This window comes from Phacochoerus africanus, chromosome 16, assembly GCF_016906955.1.
Source record: "Phacochoerus africanus isolate WHEZ1 chromosome 16, ROS_Pafr_v1, whole genome shotgun sequence".
NCBI lineage: Eukaryota > Metazoa > Chordata > Mammalia > Artiodactyla > Suidae > Phacochoerus > Phacochoerus africanus.
This window is the reverse complement of record NC_062559.1, coordinates 15,190,235-15,209,296: the sequence shown is the minus strand read 5'-3', so window position 1 is coordinate 15,209,296 and position 19,062 is coordinate 15,190,235. Positions and strand designations below refer to the sequence as shown.

The window sequence follows — 19,062 nt, the reverse complement described above, 5'->3', positions numbered from 1 at the left end:
TGAAGTCTGGCTGTGCTGCTACCAGGAGTGCCAAGCTTGCCTGTTTGGTTAAGGTAGTAACTGCCAGGTGTCCCATTGTAAAGATGCATTTATTTCCTTTTGTGATTAGTGATCTCTGGGGTAATATCTTCAGACCATGTGATTTTTCTATTCTCTTAGAACCTTTCAACCAGCAGTTGTGGCATCCACTGATGAACTTGGTCTAAAACATTAGCTGACATCCCTCTGTAAAAATGTTTTTCCTCCGCCTCTCTCTCTTCATCCTTCCCCTCCTCCCTCCCAGCATCGCCTCTTTCTCTTAATCACCCCTTTTCATTGGTGGCTTTCAACTAGTCATTGCTTCAGGCATAATTGGAAGGAAAGCCTTCTATAAAAAGGAAGAATGGTGGCAAGAGAATTGAAAGTATTTGCACTGGAGAATGTATTCCTTATCTAATTTTAATGTGGATGCCTGGTGTTGGGCCAGTCTTTGTGCTGTCACATCAAGATGATTTAAATGTTTGAAGATGATGATGACTGATTACAAATACTTTCTTTAACCCACCTATGTGTTTTCCTTCCTATTACATGTTGAGATTAAGGGCCAGGATGGCAGAGTTGGGGACAAGTAGCTGCCTTTGTCCCCCAGGAAGCCTCAGAAACCCTTCTCTTCTTTCAGAGTCCACCCATGTTGAATTTAAGTTTTGTGTCCTCCTTCTCTCTGCCCCCACATAAACTCTTGCATTATTTGCAAATTATGAACACATCACACACCTGAAACAAACACTGTTTTCTCTTTGAGCCTTTTGATTCACTTTCTTGCTAGGTAATTACCCATCAATTAAACATCTTTGTCTTAAAAAGCAGGAAGATGCCTATTATTATTAAGGGGCTCTACGCTGAAATCTCTGTATGTCTCCCCTCTTATAACACTATTTGAGAGTTGAATCTTCAAGGAAGTCCAATTCCATGATAAGCAATTGTTGTATGTCTTGGTAAGGGGTCCTATTTAAATCCCTGAGCCAAGGGAAATGCTAAAGCTACCATAACTTATGTGAGAGAGTATGGTTTGTGGCCCTGATTAGTAAACAAAGAAAAAAAAAACTAGCTTTGCTTTCATCTTTGCTCCACCTGTGCAAAATGAGCACATCTTCCGTGGGCTTCAGCTTCTCTATAAAATACTTGATAAAAGCTTGTCATCTTGGTGGGAGGCCCAGTCAAAAAAACATATGTGCAGAGGCAGGCAGACTTTAACGCAATATTTTTTCAAACTCTGAGTCATGGCATATTAACGAATTATGACATCATTCTTGTGGGCTTTGAACATACTACAGGAACTAGGACAAGGTCTGGGTAAAGTGCATTCTCAGTAAATGTCTGCTAAAGAATGTATGACTCAATAATAGAGAAGTAACCCAATGTAAAAATGATCACTTCTCCAAGGAAGATAGACAAATGGTCAGTAACTAGGTGCTCAGTATTGTTAGCCATCAAGGAAATGCAAATCAAAACCACAAGATCATACTTCGCACCCACTAAGATGACTATAATTTTAAAAGACGGGTAATCACAGGTGTTGGCAAGAATGTAAAGAAATTTGAACCCTCATATACTATTGGTGGGAATGTAAAATGATGCACCTATTTTGGAAAACTGTCTGGCTTATACTCAAAAGGTTGGAGTTACCGTGTGACCTAGCAATTCCACTCCTCGGTTTATATACCAAAGAGAAATGAAAACGTACACCCACCCAGAAGTTTAGATGTGAATGTTCACAGCAGCATTATTCATAATAGCCAAATTTGGAAAAAAAGACAAATGTCCAGAGAAACACAAGATAGCTCCATGATATATCCAGTGAAATACTATTTGGTAATAAAAGAAGTACTGCTGCATGCGTGAACAGGGATGAACATTGAAACCATGTTAAGTAAAAGGAGCCAGTCACATAAGACGACTTGTTGTGTGATTCCATTTATATGTATGGACAGAGAAGGGACATCTATAAAGACAGAGAGTAGGTTAGTGGTCGCCTTGGTGACTTGGAGATAAATGGGAAGTCTGAGGGGTGTGGGGTTTCTTTTTGGAAGTGATAAAAATGGTCCCAAATACTTGTAGGATTGTGTGACTCTGTGACTATACTGAGAACCATTGAACTGCGCATATTAAGTGGGTAAATTTTATGGTATGTGAATTCTGTATCAATAAAGCCATTAAAAAAAAAATGCCCATGACTGAGCCCACCCATAACCAATTAAATCAGAATTTCAACAGGTAGAGTTTGGCACCGAGTATTATGTTCGAGCTTCCCTAGTTAAATTGTTAATGTATAGCCAGGGTTTTAGCTACTAGTTTAGATGGACTACCAAGGTCCTTAGTGCCCAAACTCCATCAGTCCATTAAGTCCGATATTTTGTGCTTAACCCAATAGCCAAGGTGATTTAAAAGTACAAGGGAGGAGTTCCCGTCATGGCTCAGTGGTTAACAGACCCAACTAGCATCCATGAGGATGTAAGTTGGATTCCTGGCCTCGCTCAGTGGGTTAAAGGATCAGGCATTGTCATGAGCTGTGGTGTAGGTCGCAGATGCGGCTCGGTTCCTGCATTGCTGTGGCTCTGGCGTAGGCCAGCGGCTACAGCTCCTATTCAACCCCTAGCCTGGGAACCTCCAGGTGTGACTCTAGAAAGCAAAAATGAATGAATGAATGAATGCACAGGGAAAAGAGCTTGTGGTCACCCCTCAACACACTTTTGTGATAGTCATGATTAATTTCTTTGGCCGACATCTCTGAGTGAGTAGACACCCAGAAACCCCAATTTCTCTGCCACCAAAACTCAGGCAGAACCCAGGGGAAGCTGCTGGCATCGCACATATTCATCTTGCTTGTAAAGGACACACACAGGACCCTCCCACCTCATTCTCGCTTCTCCCTCTGTTCAGCCACATCCAGCCAGTCCAAAATGTTGCAAGTTTCTAAATCATGGACAGACAGTAGGCAAAGAAAGCAAATAAAAAATCCTTGATTTTGATTATTGAAGGAAGAGACACATTTCTGAAGAGGAGCAATTACTTATTAAATATGAAAAATAGCTACTCAGTATCGTATGTGATGAAAACTACTGAAGGGTAGACTTCGTGATGAGATTTAGCAGTTTCTAGGAAGGAAGAAATAATATTGTAATCAAGATAACTGGACTATTTTCTTTCTTCCTGTTTATGAGGGTTTAGCCAAGATCTCTTTAGAAAAAACAGTTTTTGGAAACCTGGTTAAAGGACCCATCAGAATGGTACCACCTCCATTATTTTTGACACAGACAAATTAGACAGGTTTTGGACGTGTTGAAGATTGAACAGTTGTGAAAAGCAGAAGTGATAGATGGAAATGTCATTGTCGCATCTTGTAAGAGTCAGTGTTATTAGGAATCTAGGTAGGTGACCTGACCCTTTTATAATCTCCATCAGTTTAAGCTCTGACAGCTAATAGCTAAGTGATCTTTGTGGGTCACCTTAACATGTCTCTGTTTCTCTACCTATACAACAGAACTAATTAATCCCATGCCAAAGACTATAATCAATTTCCAGCCACACTGACATCTTTAGCCTATGGTCAGACATCTTATTAGGTTTTATGTAAGTCTTGTATACATCTGACCCAGGAAACAGAAACCGCTTCAAGTATCCCCTTAAATTGCTTGGAGTGGGGATTAAATGTAGACAATTGGCTATACAGGTAAATGAGGGTCTGAGCATCAAACAGGAGACATTAAGGAGTTCCCTTCATGGCTCAATGGTTAATGAACCCAACTAGGAACCAGGAGGATGCAGGTTCGATGCCCGGCCTCGCTCAGTGGGTTAAGGATCCATGTTGCCATGGCTGTGAAGGAGGCCAGCAGCTGTAGCTCCAATTTGACCTGGGAACTTCCACATGCCATGGGTGTAACCCTGAAAAGCAAAAAAAAACCAAAACAAAAAAAACAGGAGGCAATTAGAGAACCCACAGATTAGCAATAGCAAGCAGCCATGGAATGCTGAGACAAAGAGATATTTACTGAAGCACAAAGGCACCCAAAGGAATTTGAAGCATGGTAGAGCTAGAGCCAAAAAAGAGATGCATCTATCTCTGGTGATATCACCCGAGGCAGCCAGGGAGGGAAAGAAGTAGAATACACCTTGGCTACTTCCTACCCGTTAGCCTTCAGTTTCCCACTGAGGTTTCCCATTGAAAGTATCCAGCTGAGAACCTAGAAAACAGCTGGCAGGGTCAGCCCACGCTCCCCCTAATGCCGATCAGAGCAGAGGAAAGGTGAGGAATGAATCTTAGGGGTGAACAGGCCTAGGATTTTAGGGTTCACCCCCTTTTAATTTTGTATCCAATAAAACTTGGTACTTCTGCCTGACACAAAGTAACTAACTAGTCCTCATATAAAGGCATTCTCCCCTTCCCCCTCAGCAAAGGTGAGTCAGCCTCATCTGTCATTGAATTTAATCTTAAATCCAGGGTCTCTGCAATCCCTCGCGTCAAGTCAGATGTGATTCCTCATATGTGGTGACCACTGAACAAAAATGGAAAGTTAATACTACCAGCTCCTCATGTAAAATACTAGGGGAAACACCACCTCATACCCATTAGGATGGCTGGTATAAAAAAAAAATTAAAATTGAGCCTGAAACAGAAACATTTTGGTGAGGATTTGGAGAAATTGGAACCCTGGTGCATTGCTGGGGGGGGGGGGGGGGAATGTTTTCCAGCCACCCTGGAAAACAGTTTGATGGTTCCTCAAAAAGCTAAACATAAAATTACTGTATGATCCAACAATGCCACTTCTCTGTATACACCCAAAGGAATTGAAAGCAGAAATTCAAGCAGATGCTTGTGCACCCATGTTCGTTGGAGCCTTATTCACAATAGCCAAAGGGTGGAAACAATGCAGATGTCAATCAGCAGATAAAAGGATAAACAGTATGTGGGATGTACACACAATGAAATGTGCAGCCTTAAAAAGGAATGCAGTTCTGATGCGTTCTACGACATGGGTGAACTTCGAAAATATTATGCTAAGTGAAATAAGCCAGACACAAGCGACATACATGATTCCACTTAGATGAGGTATCTCAAATAGGCCAATTCATAGACACAGGTTAGAATAGTGGTTACCAGGGACTAGTAGGAGGTGGAGGGAATGGGAAGCCACTGAGTCCAGGGTTTCTGTTTGGGAAGATGGAAATGCTCTGAAAAGAGACAGTGATGGTCATACAACATTATGAATGTACTTAATGGCATTGAACTGTGCACTTAGAAATGGTTAAAGTGGTAAGTTTTACCTTATGTCTGTCTTGCCACAAAAAATAGGAGTTTCGGATTAACAGAGACACACCACTGTGTATAAAGTAGATAAACAACAAGGGCCTGCTGTATAGCACGGGGAACTGTATTCAGTATCTTGTAATAACCCCTAATGGAGAATCCGAAGACGTGCATACAACTGAATCACTTTGCTGTGTGTCTGAAACTAACACAACATTGTACATCACTGATACCTCAATTAAAAGAGTACAGTAAGTGGAAAACAGAAAGATACCACTGATTAACACATGCAGAAAAATGCAGGGCTGCTGCAGTCTCCGTATCTTCTCTAACTGGTGGGGTTTATCACTTCCTTCTTCTACCATCCGTCCCTTGTTGCCCTGACCCTCTGCCAGCTGTTCAGCCTCTGTTTTACCTGTTCACGTTGAACTGAGCCTTTGTTCCTGGAAAAGCTGAGTTCTTGCAGTTCTGTCTTTCATACTCGGCTGGTTTTTTTGGTTTTGTTCCCCTTTGCTATTACCGTGGACCTGGAAATACTAAGAGGGGTTCCAGTGAATCCGACATAGTCCTGTCTACCTTTGCTGCATAGAAGCAATTCACTTGGCCCTTGGTGGTCGGCGTCAGTCATTCCAGGCATCAAAGTGCCCCCTGTCTCGGCATGTTGGTTCAGCGGTGTGAGAAGCCCAAAATAGCCGGATGGCAATCTCTCTAACCCTGACAGTTCGGTCATAGTTGTGTTTTCAGGTGGAAGCTTTCCTTCCTGAGTTACTTCTAGACCAGTTTAGCCGAGCGTTGTAGGGGGAAGCGCAGAAACGCCATGAGTGGTATTAATAACGAGAAGAGGGACCATCCCTACTTCTGAACCTTGGGTTCCCAAATCCATATTTTCTTGTTACGGGCGTGGGGGTGGGGAATAACAGTCCTGTATATTAGTCCCTGGGTCAGAGTGCTCCAGTGCTCCAGCCTTATAAATGTTGTTTTCCAACTGGACCATAGCTGAGTCCTGCATCAACCATTTCACCCAGTAAGTTTCTAGGCCAGGAACATTGTTGAATAGAATATTGTGATTACGAATAAGACCGTGAGTAAATCTCCTGAGAGTGGTGCTGCTAGAAACATTTGAGGTGAAGAAAGCAATTCCATACTTAGTGTGGGTACAGCACTGCTCCCTCCAGGATGCAAGGAGTCTAGTCAGTCTGCTTCTCCATTTGAGCCAGTCCGTATCCTTCTCCTGCCCTGTTCTGGATCCTAGGGGACTGCTCTTGGGACAGTATTTCCTGCCTCTTGGGGCAGTTACCTTTCAGCGGGGTCAGCAGTGGGAAGCCATGGTAGAAGATTTGGGGAGGGGGGACAGGGTCTGATCTTATAGGTTATGGGGTCAAATATAGCCCAGATCTTCAAATCCATCCCTTTGAAAGTATTTGTGATGTTTCTTCCATAAGTGCATTTAGCCTGCTGAAAGTGCACATTTTTATTTCCTTCCTAAGATTTCAGGGAATAACAGAATTATTTAAAGACTAAATGGAGACCATTTTCAGCATCTTCGCAAAATTCTCTTAAACAAATTCTTGTCAGACAGACCTCTCTAAAGATTATAATTGTATGGTGAAATTAAGTTAAACAGGTTTTACACTCTTGGCAAAATCCTCTTAAATGAATTCTTGTCAGATCAAGCTCTTTAAAGATGATAATTGTGTGGTAAAATTAAGCTTAACAGGTTTAACACTCTCCTGCAGTTTCTTAGGCTTCTACTTGAGGATGTTGGCCTACTGGTGATAAAGGTGACTATTCACTTGTAAGGGTCTCTGCCTGAAACATACAGGTTTGGGGTTCTGAGATCTCTTCCTGGATGTGACTGACAGTCTTCAGTCCATAATGGAACCCCCCCTCTTCCTTCACCATCTCCGGATAATGATTATTCTGCTGCCCATTTCACACAGACATATGTCATGTCTTCATTAAATAATGTGTTTTCATGATAAATAGAAGACGAGGCCTGATATAAATTCAGATCTAGAAAGTGGAATTCATACTGACCCAGGTGCTAGCAGTAAGTCCACTTCTGCAGTGGACACTGTATTTTTTTGGGGGGGGTTAGGAGAGCATTTTAAACAAATGAAGTATAGTTGATTTATAGTGTTTAAAGTGTACAGCAAAGTACACTTAGTATATATATATATAGCAAAGTACACAAAGTATATATATATATATATATATATATATATATATACATATCAATTCTTTTTCAGATTCTTTTCCATTTTAGGTTATTATAAGACCTTGAATATAGTTGCCTGTGCTCTACAGTAGGTGCTCGTTTGCCATTAATATATAGTGGTGTATATCTGTTATTCCCAACTCCTAACTTATCCCTCTTCGCCACCTTTCCCCTTTGGTAACCATAAATTTGTTTTCTATGTCTGTGAGTCTCTGTTTTGTGAATACGTTTATTTGTATCATTTTTTAAGATTCCATCTATAAGAGATATCCTATAATATTTGTCTTTATCTGACTTACTTAGTAAACTCATCTCTGGGTCCATCTGTGTTGCTGCTAGTGGTATTATTTCATTCTTTTATGGCAAGTAACGTTCCATTGCATTTATGTACCACATCTTCTTTATCCATGCACCTGTCAATGGACATTTAGGTTGCCTCTGTGTCTTGGCTATTGTGACTAGTTCTGCCATGAACATTGGGGTACAGTTATCATGTTAAATTAGAGTTTTCTCTGAATATATGCCCAGGAGTGGGATTGGTAGATCATAGGGTAGCTCTGTCTAGGTTTTTGAGGAACCTCTACACTGTTCTCCATAATGACTGCACCATTTTACATTTGCACCAGCAGTGTTAGTAGGGTTCCCTTCAGACTGCATCCTCAGCAAGCCTGCAGCCACAGTCCAAACCAGCCCTTAGACTGACCAACTAGTGCCTCTGGTTTGGTTCAAGTAGCTGTAATACCTGAGTCCTCCAATTTTCCAGGCTGAAATGCTTGAGTGTTCCTTTGAAAGTTTTTCTCATCTGTGATAGCGTTTTCAGTTTTTTGTCTTTCTTTAAAAAGTAAATATGTCTCTTGGGAAAAGCATAGAGAATACAGAGAAACACAAAACATGATCCAGTCATACATTTAACATGTGGGTATATAGATATGTAGTCTTTTTTCCAGTTCGTATAGATACATAGTTATATTCTTTTTGAATATCATACAGTTTTATAACAGTTTATTTTACTTACCTGCATATTATGGCTAAAAAGCAACTATATCAAACATTTTTCTATGGTCCCAAGTATTTTATACTGTATAATTTCTAATAGCTGCATAGTTTTCCATAGTGTGGAAATGACATCATTTATTTAATAAATTAGAGGGTTTAGGGAAAAAATCTGAAGTTGAGCAGCTAAAGCCATCCCCTGAAGGTTATTGTAACACATAAAAACCATCCACCAAGCTCTTTGACACACACAAACCCTCGAAGGAGTGATTTTGTGTGTGTGAAATGGTCCTGGCTGTCAATCATGTACCCTCCACGTCATGGTTCCTGTGCTCGCTCCAGGTCGTTAGGGGGTGATTACGGATTCCTGTCAAATGAGATGTCTACTCTGTATTCAACGTGAGGCAGTTTGTGTTTTTCTCAAGTCTGTTGCTCTCCCGTCGGAGGAGGAGGCTGAGCCAGTCTTTGGTGAGCCAAAGGGAAATGGGATAGGCAGCGAGCCCTGGAAGCACAGGGCAGACATGCCCAGGGCCCAGGATCCGCACATAAGCAGATTAGACTGCGACATAAATACATTTGTCTTGATTGTCACATTCCACCCAGGGTGACACCTACATGCATAAAAATGGCTCCGAGTTGGGTTTTCAAAGCCGTTCACCTCTCTTGTTGCTTTTTAAACCACCCAGCTCCAAGGCATTTTTTTGTGTTCTATCTATCAAAGATGATTAAGGGGCTGGGAGAGTTGATATATAAGGACAGATTAAGAAAACTAAATATTTACAACTTGACTGAGTGACAGCCAAGGGGAAGATATTATAACTGCCTGCTGGGCTCAAATCATGGAGGAGATATTGTCTTGCTTTCCCCAGTAACTCGATTTTAGGATAGCTGAATTCAGAGAAAGTTTTCTGAGGATGGCATCACTTATGCTAATTAGATAATTGTGTCAGTTGAAATTATATTTCATGGCTAGTAGCAGGAACTTGGAATAGCTGTGGCTTAAATAAGGTTTCATTTTCTCTCCTATAACATGAAGCCCAGAAGTGTATCATCTGGGCCAGCTTGGCAGTTCCATGATGTCATCGGTGCCCCCATGCCCTCCCGTCTCTGGCTTCATTATTCTCAGCATTATTTTCATGCTCAAGGTCACCGGGTGTTTGAAGAAGAGCCGCTGCAGCTTCACTTACCATGGCTGCATTCCAGAAAGGGGAAGGCAGAAGAGGTCCCTGCCAACTAAGACTGCTCAAAAGAATTTTCTCGAAAGCCCATTTCCTGATTCCAGTTTTTCTCTCATTGACCACCATATCTGCAGGAGGGGCTGGGAAATCGAACAGGGTTTTTGGTTCGGTTCATCTTGTTTTTAATCTGGGTACATGGCTTATGGCAGCCATGACCCCAGGTAGGCAATGGGGGGTTTCTGCCCCAATGATTGACCTCTTGAAGATTCTGAGAAGTCTGGACTCTGAGACACAGTGACGTTTGCTATGATGTTACAAGATTCCATTTGTAAAACTAGGCCCTGAGATCTAATTTATTTACTTCTGATCACCCTTCTGTTTCAATTGATTTGTCACAGCATACCCTGGGTTGATGCTGAGTAAACTAGCCATCTCAACAGACCTAAGAATAACAGTAACTACAGTGTATTAGCCTTCACCAAGTTCCTTGTGCTGTATTATGCACTTAGCATCAGTGCAATGGTTTGCTTCAAAATATTCCAGTGGGGAGGGGGGTAGATGTGGATAAATGAACTAGTGCTCACCACGAGTTGCTAATAATTGAGGCTGAGCAATGGCTCCATGGAAGTTTATTATTATTTGTGCTCTTCTTTTCTACTTTGGTATTAATTGAAATTTTCCCAGTAAAGATCTTTAAAGATCTTCTTCTTAGATTATTTCGTAGGATGTTGGTACTATTAGCCCTGGCTGACAACGCTCGGGGCATTTAAGCAGCACCACGTAGTGAGTGTGGGGCAGATTCAAGATGCAGACCCAGGTTTTAGAAACTGGTGCTCTAACTCTTACTATTCAGCGTGTGCTTCCCAGACAAGGAGACTGAAACTGAATAGAAATGCAGACTTTTGGGTCCCCTGTCCCCGCCAAGACCTATTATGAGACCCCAGAGTAAGTTTGTATGCACGGTCAAGGTTCCTGTGCTCTGCCCACTGCACTGCTGTTGCCTCCATAGCCATGACTTAGCCAAGCCAGTCAGTCACTCCTGACTTTTCCTTAATAATAATAATAAAAAAAAAAATCTCACTGTCTTTGGAAGCAAAAATCCTGATCATGAGTCCCTACTTGATAGCATTTAATAATAACGTAATAAGCATTTAACTCCCAGTGTTTATTCTTTCGGTGTCTGCTGTAGTGCTGGGCCCTGAATGCCTCTATGTCAGTGAAGCAGTGTTCTGACTCTCTGTCAGCTGCTGATCATCGCTGCCTGCCTGAAACTGACTTTGGCTGGTTCTGCTTAAACAAACCCTTGCTTCTATTTCCGTAAGGTGCTGTGAGGTTTGAAAGCTTTGGGACGTGCAGAAAACCCTTTCGGTATCGGCTCTATCCTCATCAGCTCTGCATACCCACCTGAACGTTCCTGAAAAGACATGTTTTTTTGTTGTTGTTTTTTGTTTTTTCCCTAGCATCTTCTGTCCTCATGTGTGACTTCACCCCTGTTTTTGAGAGAGTGAGAATTGTGGGTTCGTCCTTTTGTGTCATGTAGGCCAAACAGTTAACATTCTGAGCCTCCAGTTCCTTCTCTATGTGGTGGCTGTGCCTTGTGGTCTCTAGGGTCCCTGGCAATTTAATTCTTCTGTAATCCCAGGCTTTCGTTGTTTTGTTTTGTTTTCTTTTGTTTTGCCAACACCTACCCTGTGGCCTACACCACAGCCACAGTCACGCCCGATCAGAGCCTCATCTGTGACCTACACCACAGCCATGGCAATGTTGGATCCTTAACCCACTGAGCGAGGCCAGGGATCAAACCTGCATCCTCATGGATCCTAGTCAGATTCATTTCCACCGTGCCACGATGGAAACCCTATACATCTTGATTTTTTCAACACCCCCACCCCCTGCAAAACAAAAAAACATTGTGAAGACACTGGGCTCTCTGTGAAATCCACTGTTACATTTTTCCAGCTAGTAAAAGAATCCCTTGCTGGTTTCTACTGGACTCTTTGTCCAAATAATGAATGCCTACATGCTTTATAGCTTCTTTGCCTCAGATGCTTTTATTTATTTATGATTTTATTGGTTCTTTTATTTTTGGCCACACCCACAGCATGCAGAAGTTCCCAGGCCAGGGATAAAACCCAAGCCACAGCAGTGACCATGCCAAATCCTTAACCACTGGGCCATCAGAGAACTCCCCCTCAGATCCTTTTTAGTATAAGTAAATGAAAGAATGAATGAATGACCGATGCCTAGTATACATTGCAATTAAAACCTACTTTCTTTTCTTTCTTTTTTTTTTTTTAGGGCCGCCCCCATGGCATATGGAAGTTCCCAGGCTAGGGGTCCAAGCAGAAATGCATCTGCTGGCCTATATGCCACAGCCACAGCAACACCAGATCTGAGCCATATCTGCAACCTATGCTGCAGCTTGCAGCACCACCAGATCCTTTACCCACTGAGTGAGGCCAGGGATTGAACCTGCATCCTCATGGATACCAGTTGGCTTTTTAACCTGCCAAGCCACAGTGGGAATTCACAATCTCCTTTCTTAAAGAGGGAGATTTAAGAATCTCTTTGCTTTTGAACAGCTTAAAACAGTTTCTCACTTCCAGGTGAGCTTGGTTGTTTTATATATTATAATAACCTTCAAATGGTGTATATACTTAACACCCTAAGCTGTTCCACAGCAGACAAGACAAGGGAAACACCTACAAAAGAGCAGGAATGGACGGGCCCCTTCCTCAGGGACCGTCACTTGTAGGTAGGGCCCACGCTAGTTTCTGTTGCAGATACAAACACCAGGGTCCCTTCATTCTTCTTCCAAGGGCTCTTTCTCCCACCAGAGTAATTTTGAGCCAGGATAATTTTTCTCTCAAAATGAAGGCTAGGAAAAATAGCATGCTGTAGTGACGATAATAACCATTTTGCTAGATATGCCTTCGAGAGTTTTACCCACCCATTTTCTTCCATGCTGATTTGTTTTGCAGGGCAGCCTTTGGCAAGGAGTCAGAAGTGCTTATTGGGAACCTGGGTGATAAGTTAATCCCTCCGCAAGACATCCTCCGTGACGTCAGCGACCTCAAAGCCTTGGCCAACATGCATGAAAGCCTGGAATGGTTGGCAGGTCGAACAAAGGCAGCCTTCTCCAATCTTTCCACATCCCAGAGTAAGTACTTGCAGGGCAGTTCTTGCGAGAACCGCCGAGACACTAGATTGAGTGCTTGCTTTTGAAATGTGAGTGTGTCTCCCCGTCTCCTATGGTGTCTCAGTTGTCAGAAGGTCCGTGTAAGAATTCTGCTCGTGCCGAGCCTCCAGCCCTTTGTGATTCTGTGAAAGGAAGTAATCTCAGCTTCCCTGTGCGGGACATGGGAAGCCAAAAAAGGGCCATGTTAACATAGCCTGATATTAAACCTTAGAAACACAGAATCGTGTAAGATCGAACTACCATGACTCAAGAACAGAAAGCAATGCATTGTGTCCTGTTACAACGTCTCAAGGGGAGAAACTGTGTCTCAGAACTCCAAGCTGAGCACGTGCTTGATGTTTTTATTTTAACTGATATAAAACGAATGAAAAAGTGTCTAAAAAGAGAAGGATAGCCATGATTAAGGTGCTAGAAAATAAAGACAATGAGAAAAACACTTATTCTGGAAAAGAGGTGGCTGAAAGATAACCTCATTGTACATTTCAAGGAAATTAAGGGATAGGGTTTGAAGTAAAAACAGGAAACCTCTTTTATCAGGGACCAGGGTTTCAGAGAAAATAATTTGGAAAACTTTAGCACATGTGTATTTTATTCAGTAACTCTACAGAGGGGATTCCCTGAGGGTCTCGTGGATAGGATTCAGCGCTTTCACTGCTGTGGTCCGGGTTCAGTCCTTGGTCTGGGAACTGAGACCCCGCATCAAGCTGCTGTGTGCTGCGGCCCCAAAAATGATAATAAGAACTATGGCATAAATACTTTTTAAAAGCATTGGCTCAGAAATATTAAGCAGTTAAAATAAAGGCAAAGAAAAAATAATATGAAGAAGGGATTAAGAGATGGCAGATTTGAATGCTTGAATGGAGAGATAGAAAGCAGGACAGAAAAAAACAAAACAAAACCAAATCATAATAACAGCCAGAACATGAAAGAGACGAAATCAGCTCTAAACTTAATACTAGAGTGAGCTGTTGGAAAGATTCTTAGAAGGAAAATGCTTATATTATTTGGACTCTGATCTTCAAAGTTATTTTTTTATCACTGTTTTTTGGTAAGTTCTTCTTAGGCGGTAAATATGATTTCCAGCCCAGAGAAGGGAGGGATGTGGATGAAACTCACTGGAGTAAATTATTCCCTGGAACTCAAGGCCCCACAGACAGAGTCTAGGGGATCTTTGCGTGCTAATTACTTACAAATTTGTGCTGGTTTTGGCGCTCTGCTGGGGGTCCATAAGAGGCGAGGAAATTGGATGGAAGGGGCTTCTGCGGTCATATACTCTGCTTTAGACATTTTCTTTAAAATACTGCTTTTTGTTTATATGTTTATTTTTACACTTTTTGTAATTTAAAATATTCCTTCTAGTCGATGGTGAGATTATACATCTTTATTCTTCCAGATGCACTCACCCACTATGGAGAGTTGGGGCACAGGAAGGGGTCTGAGCAAACTGCCTAAGTAGGTATCCTTGAGAGGGGTTCAACTGTATAATCCCATCAGATCAGGGAACCTGTCACAAGCAGTTGTCGAAATGAGCCATTTTATCTCCCAGCCTCAGCCCACTCCACCAAAAGAAAAAAGGAAACGTCAGAAAGCCCTGACGTTCCCCCTTGCTCGTTGCAGTATGAACGGCTCTGAAAAGGGACCAGAGGCCTCTTGTCCTGGTGTCCTTTGACTCTTGAAAATGCAGAGCTGCATGGACTGGCTTGTTAGTGGTGGCTAGAAGGGGTCCTCTCGCTTGGTGGCCCATCGCCATCTGGTAATTAATAATGCAGTCTCTTATTTTGAGCAGCACAGCCTTCCAGAGTTCTGTTCTGTCCCTTGTAAAAAGGCTTCACAAAGCAAAATAGGACGTAACTGCTATAACAAGCCACTGAGTGATTCCCACCAGCTCACCTGGCTTCAGCTGTTCCCCCAAAGAGGAGGATGAGATATAGCTCTGCTCAGCTTTGTGCATGTACAGTTCACCTGTCACGTTCATGGCACGAAGAGTCCCCGGTACAGCTGATGTCTAATTTATGAGGTCCCTCAGCTCTGTTCTTCTGACAAAGATCTCTTGGGCCATGCCCGTGAATACCTTTCATGGGCTCAGTTCCATCTTATAATGCAGCTTGTACCCTCTCCGTTCCTTTCAGGGTGATTATTCCACCCAGTGAGTGATTTAAGTGACTGTCAGCATTTTGACGATCGGTGCAAAACCCAAGTGAACCATAATCACTACTTATGTTGTCTTTGTTAAACAAAGCACCCAGCAAACCTGGTTTATTCTCTCGAACAGTGTGCTTCATGTACCCACACGAATTCCCAGGAGAAATGCCCATTGATGTTTATAATTTGAACAAAGCAGGGGATTCTCTGATAATGGGTTACTTTGATGGCTCCATGTCAGTGCGACTTAAGAGAGGGCATAAGGGACAGCTTTTTATTATTCTTTTGAAAAGTGAACCAAATGATTACCTCAACAAAAGGGTTGCCAAGTCTGGAGACGAGACAGCATGAAGCAAATGCCAGCCTTTTGCTTAGCTCGCCCTCATGGATACTCAGGATGCGCCAAAGTCTAAAAGAGAAGAGTGGAAGTTTGATTTTTCTGTCTGCATCCTTTTAACTATTTGGTATGGTCATTCCATGCCTTATTATAATTAAGAAGCTATGAATGGGAGGGAATGAAGTTGGCAGAAAATTATCTTTCTAGTAGAATATCTCTAGATATTACAGCAGGATTCTCCTCCACTTGAAATATTTTGTGTCATACCGAAGAGAATGTTTCAGTTTTAGTTGCAGGGCTTGGCTGGTCCTTTGTCCAGGAGATAAGAGTTAACCATTTTTTTCAAAGATAGTTTTTCCATCTCTTTCAATATTTTCCTTAACTCTGTCTTTGCATTTAAAAGGGTCTTCTCACCTCATATGACTACACTTGCTCTTACTTTTATCCTATCCCACTCCATGGTTCCTGCTCCACTGCTTGTGGTATCCCACTGCTCAATCTTCCTTTAACCCGTTCTACTTAAGATAATTTCTACCGATGGAGTTCCGTCATGGTTCAGTGCTTAACGAATCTGACTAGCATCCATGAGGATGCAGGTTTGATCCCTGGCCTTGCTTAGTGGGTTAAGGATCTGGCGTGGCCATGAGCTGTGGTCACAGACACGGCTTGGATCCTGTGTTGCTGTGGCTGTGGTGTGGGCCAGCAGCTATAGCTCTGATTCGACTCCTAGCCTGGGAACCTCCCTATGCTGCAGGTGCAGCCTTCCCCCCACCCCCACTCCAAAAAAAGTTAATTTCTGTTGAAAGCCTACAACCCAGTTGAAGGGAAAAGAATGCATTGATTTATAAAATTAGTACATCTAAAGACTTCAGGTGCGGCTGGATCCAGAGGTTCACAAGATAATGTCACATCACAAACATGTTTACACACCCGCGCGCTCTCTTTCCCTTTCTATATTTCTTGGTATAGTCCTCCTATTGCTTTCCATCCCAGGTAAGACCTTTTCATATGACCACATCCTTGGCCACCACAGCCCCAAGATTATTTGATCCCCGCTGAAAAGCATTTTTGCCAAGAGATCCCAAAAGAGTCCTAGAGAAGACTTAGATTGATCTAGTTTGACCTTCTCTCATGGGTCTCTCGGGTTCTCTTTGTAGACACCGTATTTTCTGACTCTTTATCCCCCCTCCATGACTCAGTCTCCCTCTTCTAGAATCTCTTCATTTTCAGGATCTGTTCTAACAAATATGCTTTCAGTGCCAGGAAGTTAGGCAGGACCCTGTTTGGCATTGGGCATTCAAGATCTGGGTTTATACAGTTTCTCCCACTGATCTCAATTTCAACCTTGTAGCAAAGGTACAGAATAATAATCTGTCCTCTGGAGTATCTGCTATAAGAATCGTAAATAAAAACACTGAGATTAAGTGTTATGGTTAAGAAAATTCTCAGCCTAATGTGACCTCCATAAAAATTGTTAGAGTGTATTCAATTGGAACACTAAAGATTTTCTTTCGTATTTTATCTTTTTGTTTTAAGAATGCGTTGCTTTTTCAAATAGACTACAGAGAACTTGAAGGGGGTTCCGAGGCTTATTTTGTCTATTTTGCTTCCTCGGGGGGCGGGGGGGGGGGGGCTCTTCTGTGTCTTGGATTCTGTAAAAAGTCTCTAGGATTAGAGAATCTAAAACTTCCTTGATTATATGTTCTGCTCTTTAAGTAACCTTACCATCAAGGAGGTCATCTATTTTTTATTAAAGTCCCTTTGCTTCAGCCTAAAGCCTCTTTCTTCTATCCTCTTCTTCAGACATTAAATGTTGAATATTTTTTCCATAAAATACTTTAATGTGTCCAAAAACATTCCCCTGGTCTTTACCTGCCCATCTCTGGATATTAAAGATTTTGGGGCCTAAAGGTCCCAGTGCCTGAGTCCAGGGCAACCAAATCCAGCAGAATTAGGAGCCCAAGTTCACGAACACTCTCTTGGATGGTGGTTTGACCGTGGGCCTTTGTGAACTCACCAATTGGTGAGTTCCTCTGACGCCAAGCTCACTCATCTCCGACTCCCTCAGCTCCCGTTACTACAGTTCTTGCTGCGCCCACATGCATGGGTAATAAAGAGCCCCACCATCATATTTTTTTAATATAAGAAACCACGGGGTTGAACATCCCTCTAAGTTTCAGCTAGAATAAATCTCATAATTTGGGTTCCTAGAATTGGTTCAGGAATTGCAGTATTAGTCATGCAGTTATTTCTATATGTTATTTTATTATTATTTCCCCAATACAATTATTTTTTCTACTGTACAGCATGGTGACCCAGTTACTACATACATGTACCCATTCTTTTTTCTCACTTTTTTATTGTGGTGAGAACTGTAGAACATCAAATATCCCATCGTAACCATTTTTAAGTGCACAGTAGCGTGTTAACTATGTGTTTATTACCATGCAACAGATCTCTGGAACTTTTTCAGAGTAACTGAAACTCTCTACCCACTGAACAACTCCCTATTTCCCCCGCACCCCCAGCCCCTGGTAAATACTTTCTACTCTCTTTTCTTTGAGTTTAGACACCCCCATCTAAGTGCAGTCATTCCGTATTTGTTTTTCTGTAACTGGCTTATTTCACTTAGTGTAATGTCCTCAAAGCTTATCCATGTTATATTATAGCATATTATCCATATTATAGCATATGACTGGATGTCTTTCTTTTTAAAGGCTGAATCATACTCCGTTGTATGGATATACTACATTTTCTTTAGGCTTCGGTCAGTAGACATTTAGATTGCTTCCATCTCTTGGCTATTGTGAATAATGCTGCAGTGACGCGTGCAGTGGGCAAATATACTTCTCTCTTAAAGTAGACCTATTGCTAGAGAATCTCGAAATCATCATCAGTTATTTTGCACATGAAGAAATTAAGGCTTCAGAATGTCTGCGTGTCCACGCCTGAACTGGGATGTCTGTACCTGAACTGGGAGGGACACAAGTCCTCAAACTGCCAGTTTAATTTTCTCTCATCAGGGTCTTGACCAGCACCAAGGTTAAGTACTGGCACTGATAGCAATTCCATTGAGAAAGTATTTCTCTTAAACCGTCCAGGAAGGTCATGATATGTGTTTTAAGGGAAGCACCTTAATGCTTACCGCTTACCGTTCACATATGATCATGCCTAACCATCATTATCTTATGTGTAAGCAGACGCTCTATGCTTTAAATATATGGGAGTATTGCCCATATCCCTTTTGACTTTCATCTTACTTGTAATAAAGTATCTTATTAACTTTTCACCCTCTTTTTTTTTTTTTTTTTCTCCAAGTGTTTTCCAAGTTAGGAACTCCAAAAATTCCAGCTACTAATATAATTCCATACCTCAGTTCACTGACGAATGCTCACATGTCCATTATGAGACCCCAGGAACATGTTCTAGCTGCTGCACTGTCCTTTAGGCAGCCCCTAATCTTGCGTGGCTGTTGTAATCAATTAAAGTTCCTAAAATATAAAATGCATTTGCTTAGTCATACCAGCCACATTTCAGATGCTCAGTGACTCTTGTTTTGGACAGTGCAGTTACAGAGTATTTCTTTCACCACAGAAAGTTCTGTCGGCTAGTGCTATAACTTATCACCTAGGTCGCTACTCATAAAGGTCTAAAGTAATGCCAGTCTGTACAGTTAGCTTTTTGAAACATACTTGAGATGTCCACCTTAGT

General features: G+C 41.9%; 1 protein-coding gene across 2 annotated transcripts in view; it reads left to right on the top strand.

Annotated features, from left to right (window-relative positions):
- Nucleotides 1–19,062, top strand: part of EXOC4 (exocyst complex component 4) — an 808,154-nt gene that overhangs the window by 672,595 nt on the left and 116,497 nt on the right. For both annotated transcript variants that reach the window (XR_007132659.1, XM_047763590.1), the window contains exon 14: nucleotides 12,655–12,833. Coding sequence is in view for 1 of the 2 variants with exons in the window: in XM_047763590.1 (XP_047619546.1) it covers nucleotides 12,655–12,833 (179 nt within the window). In the remaining variant the exon portion in view is untranslated. The remainder of the gene's footprint in view (nucleotides 1–12,654; nucleotides 12,834–19,062) is intronic.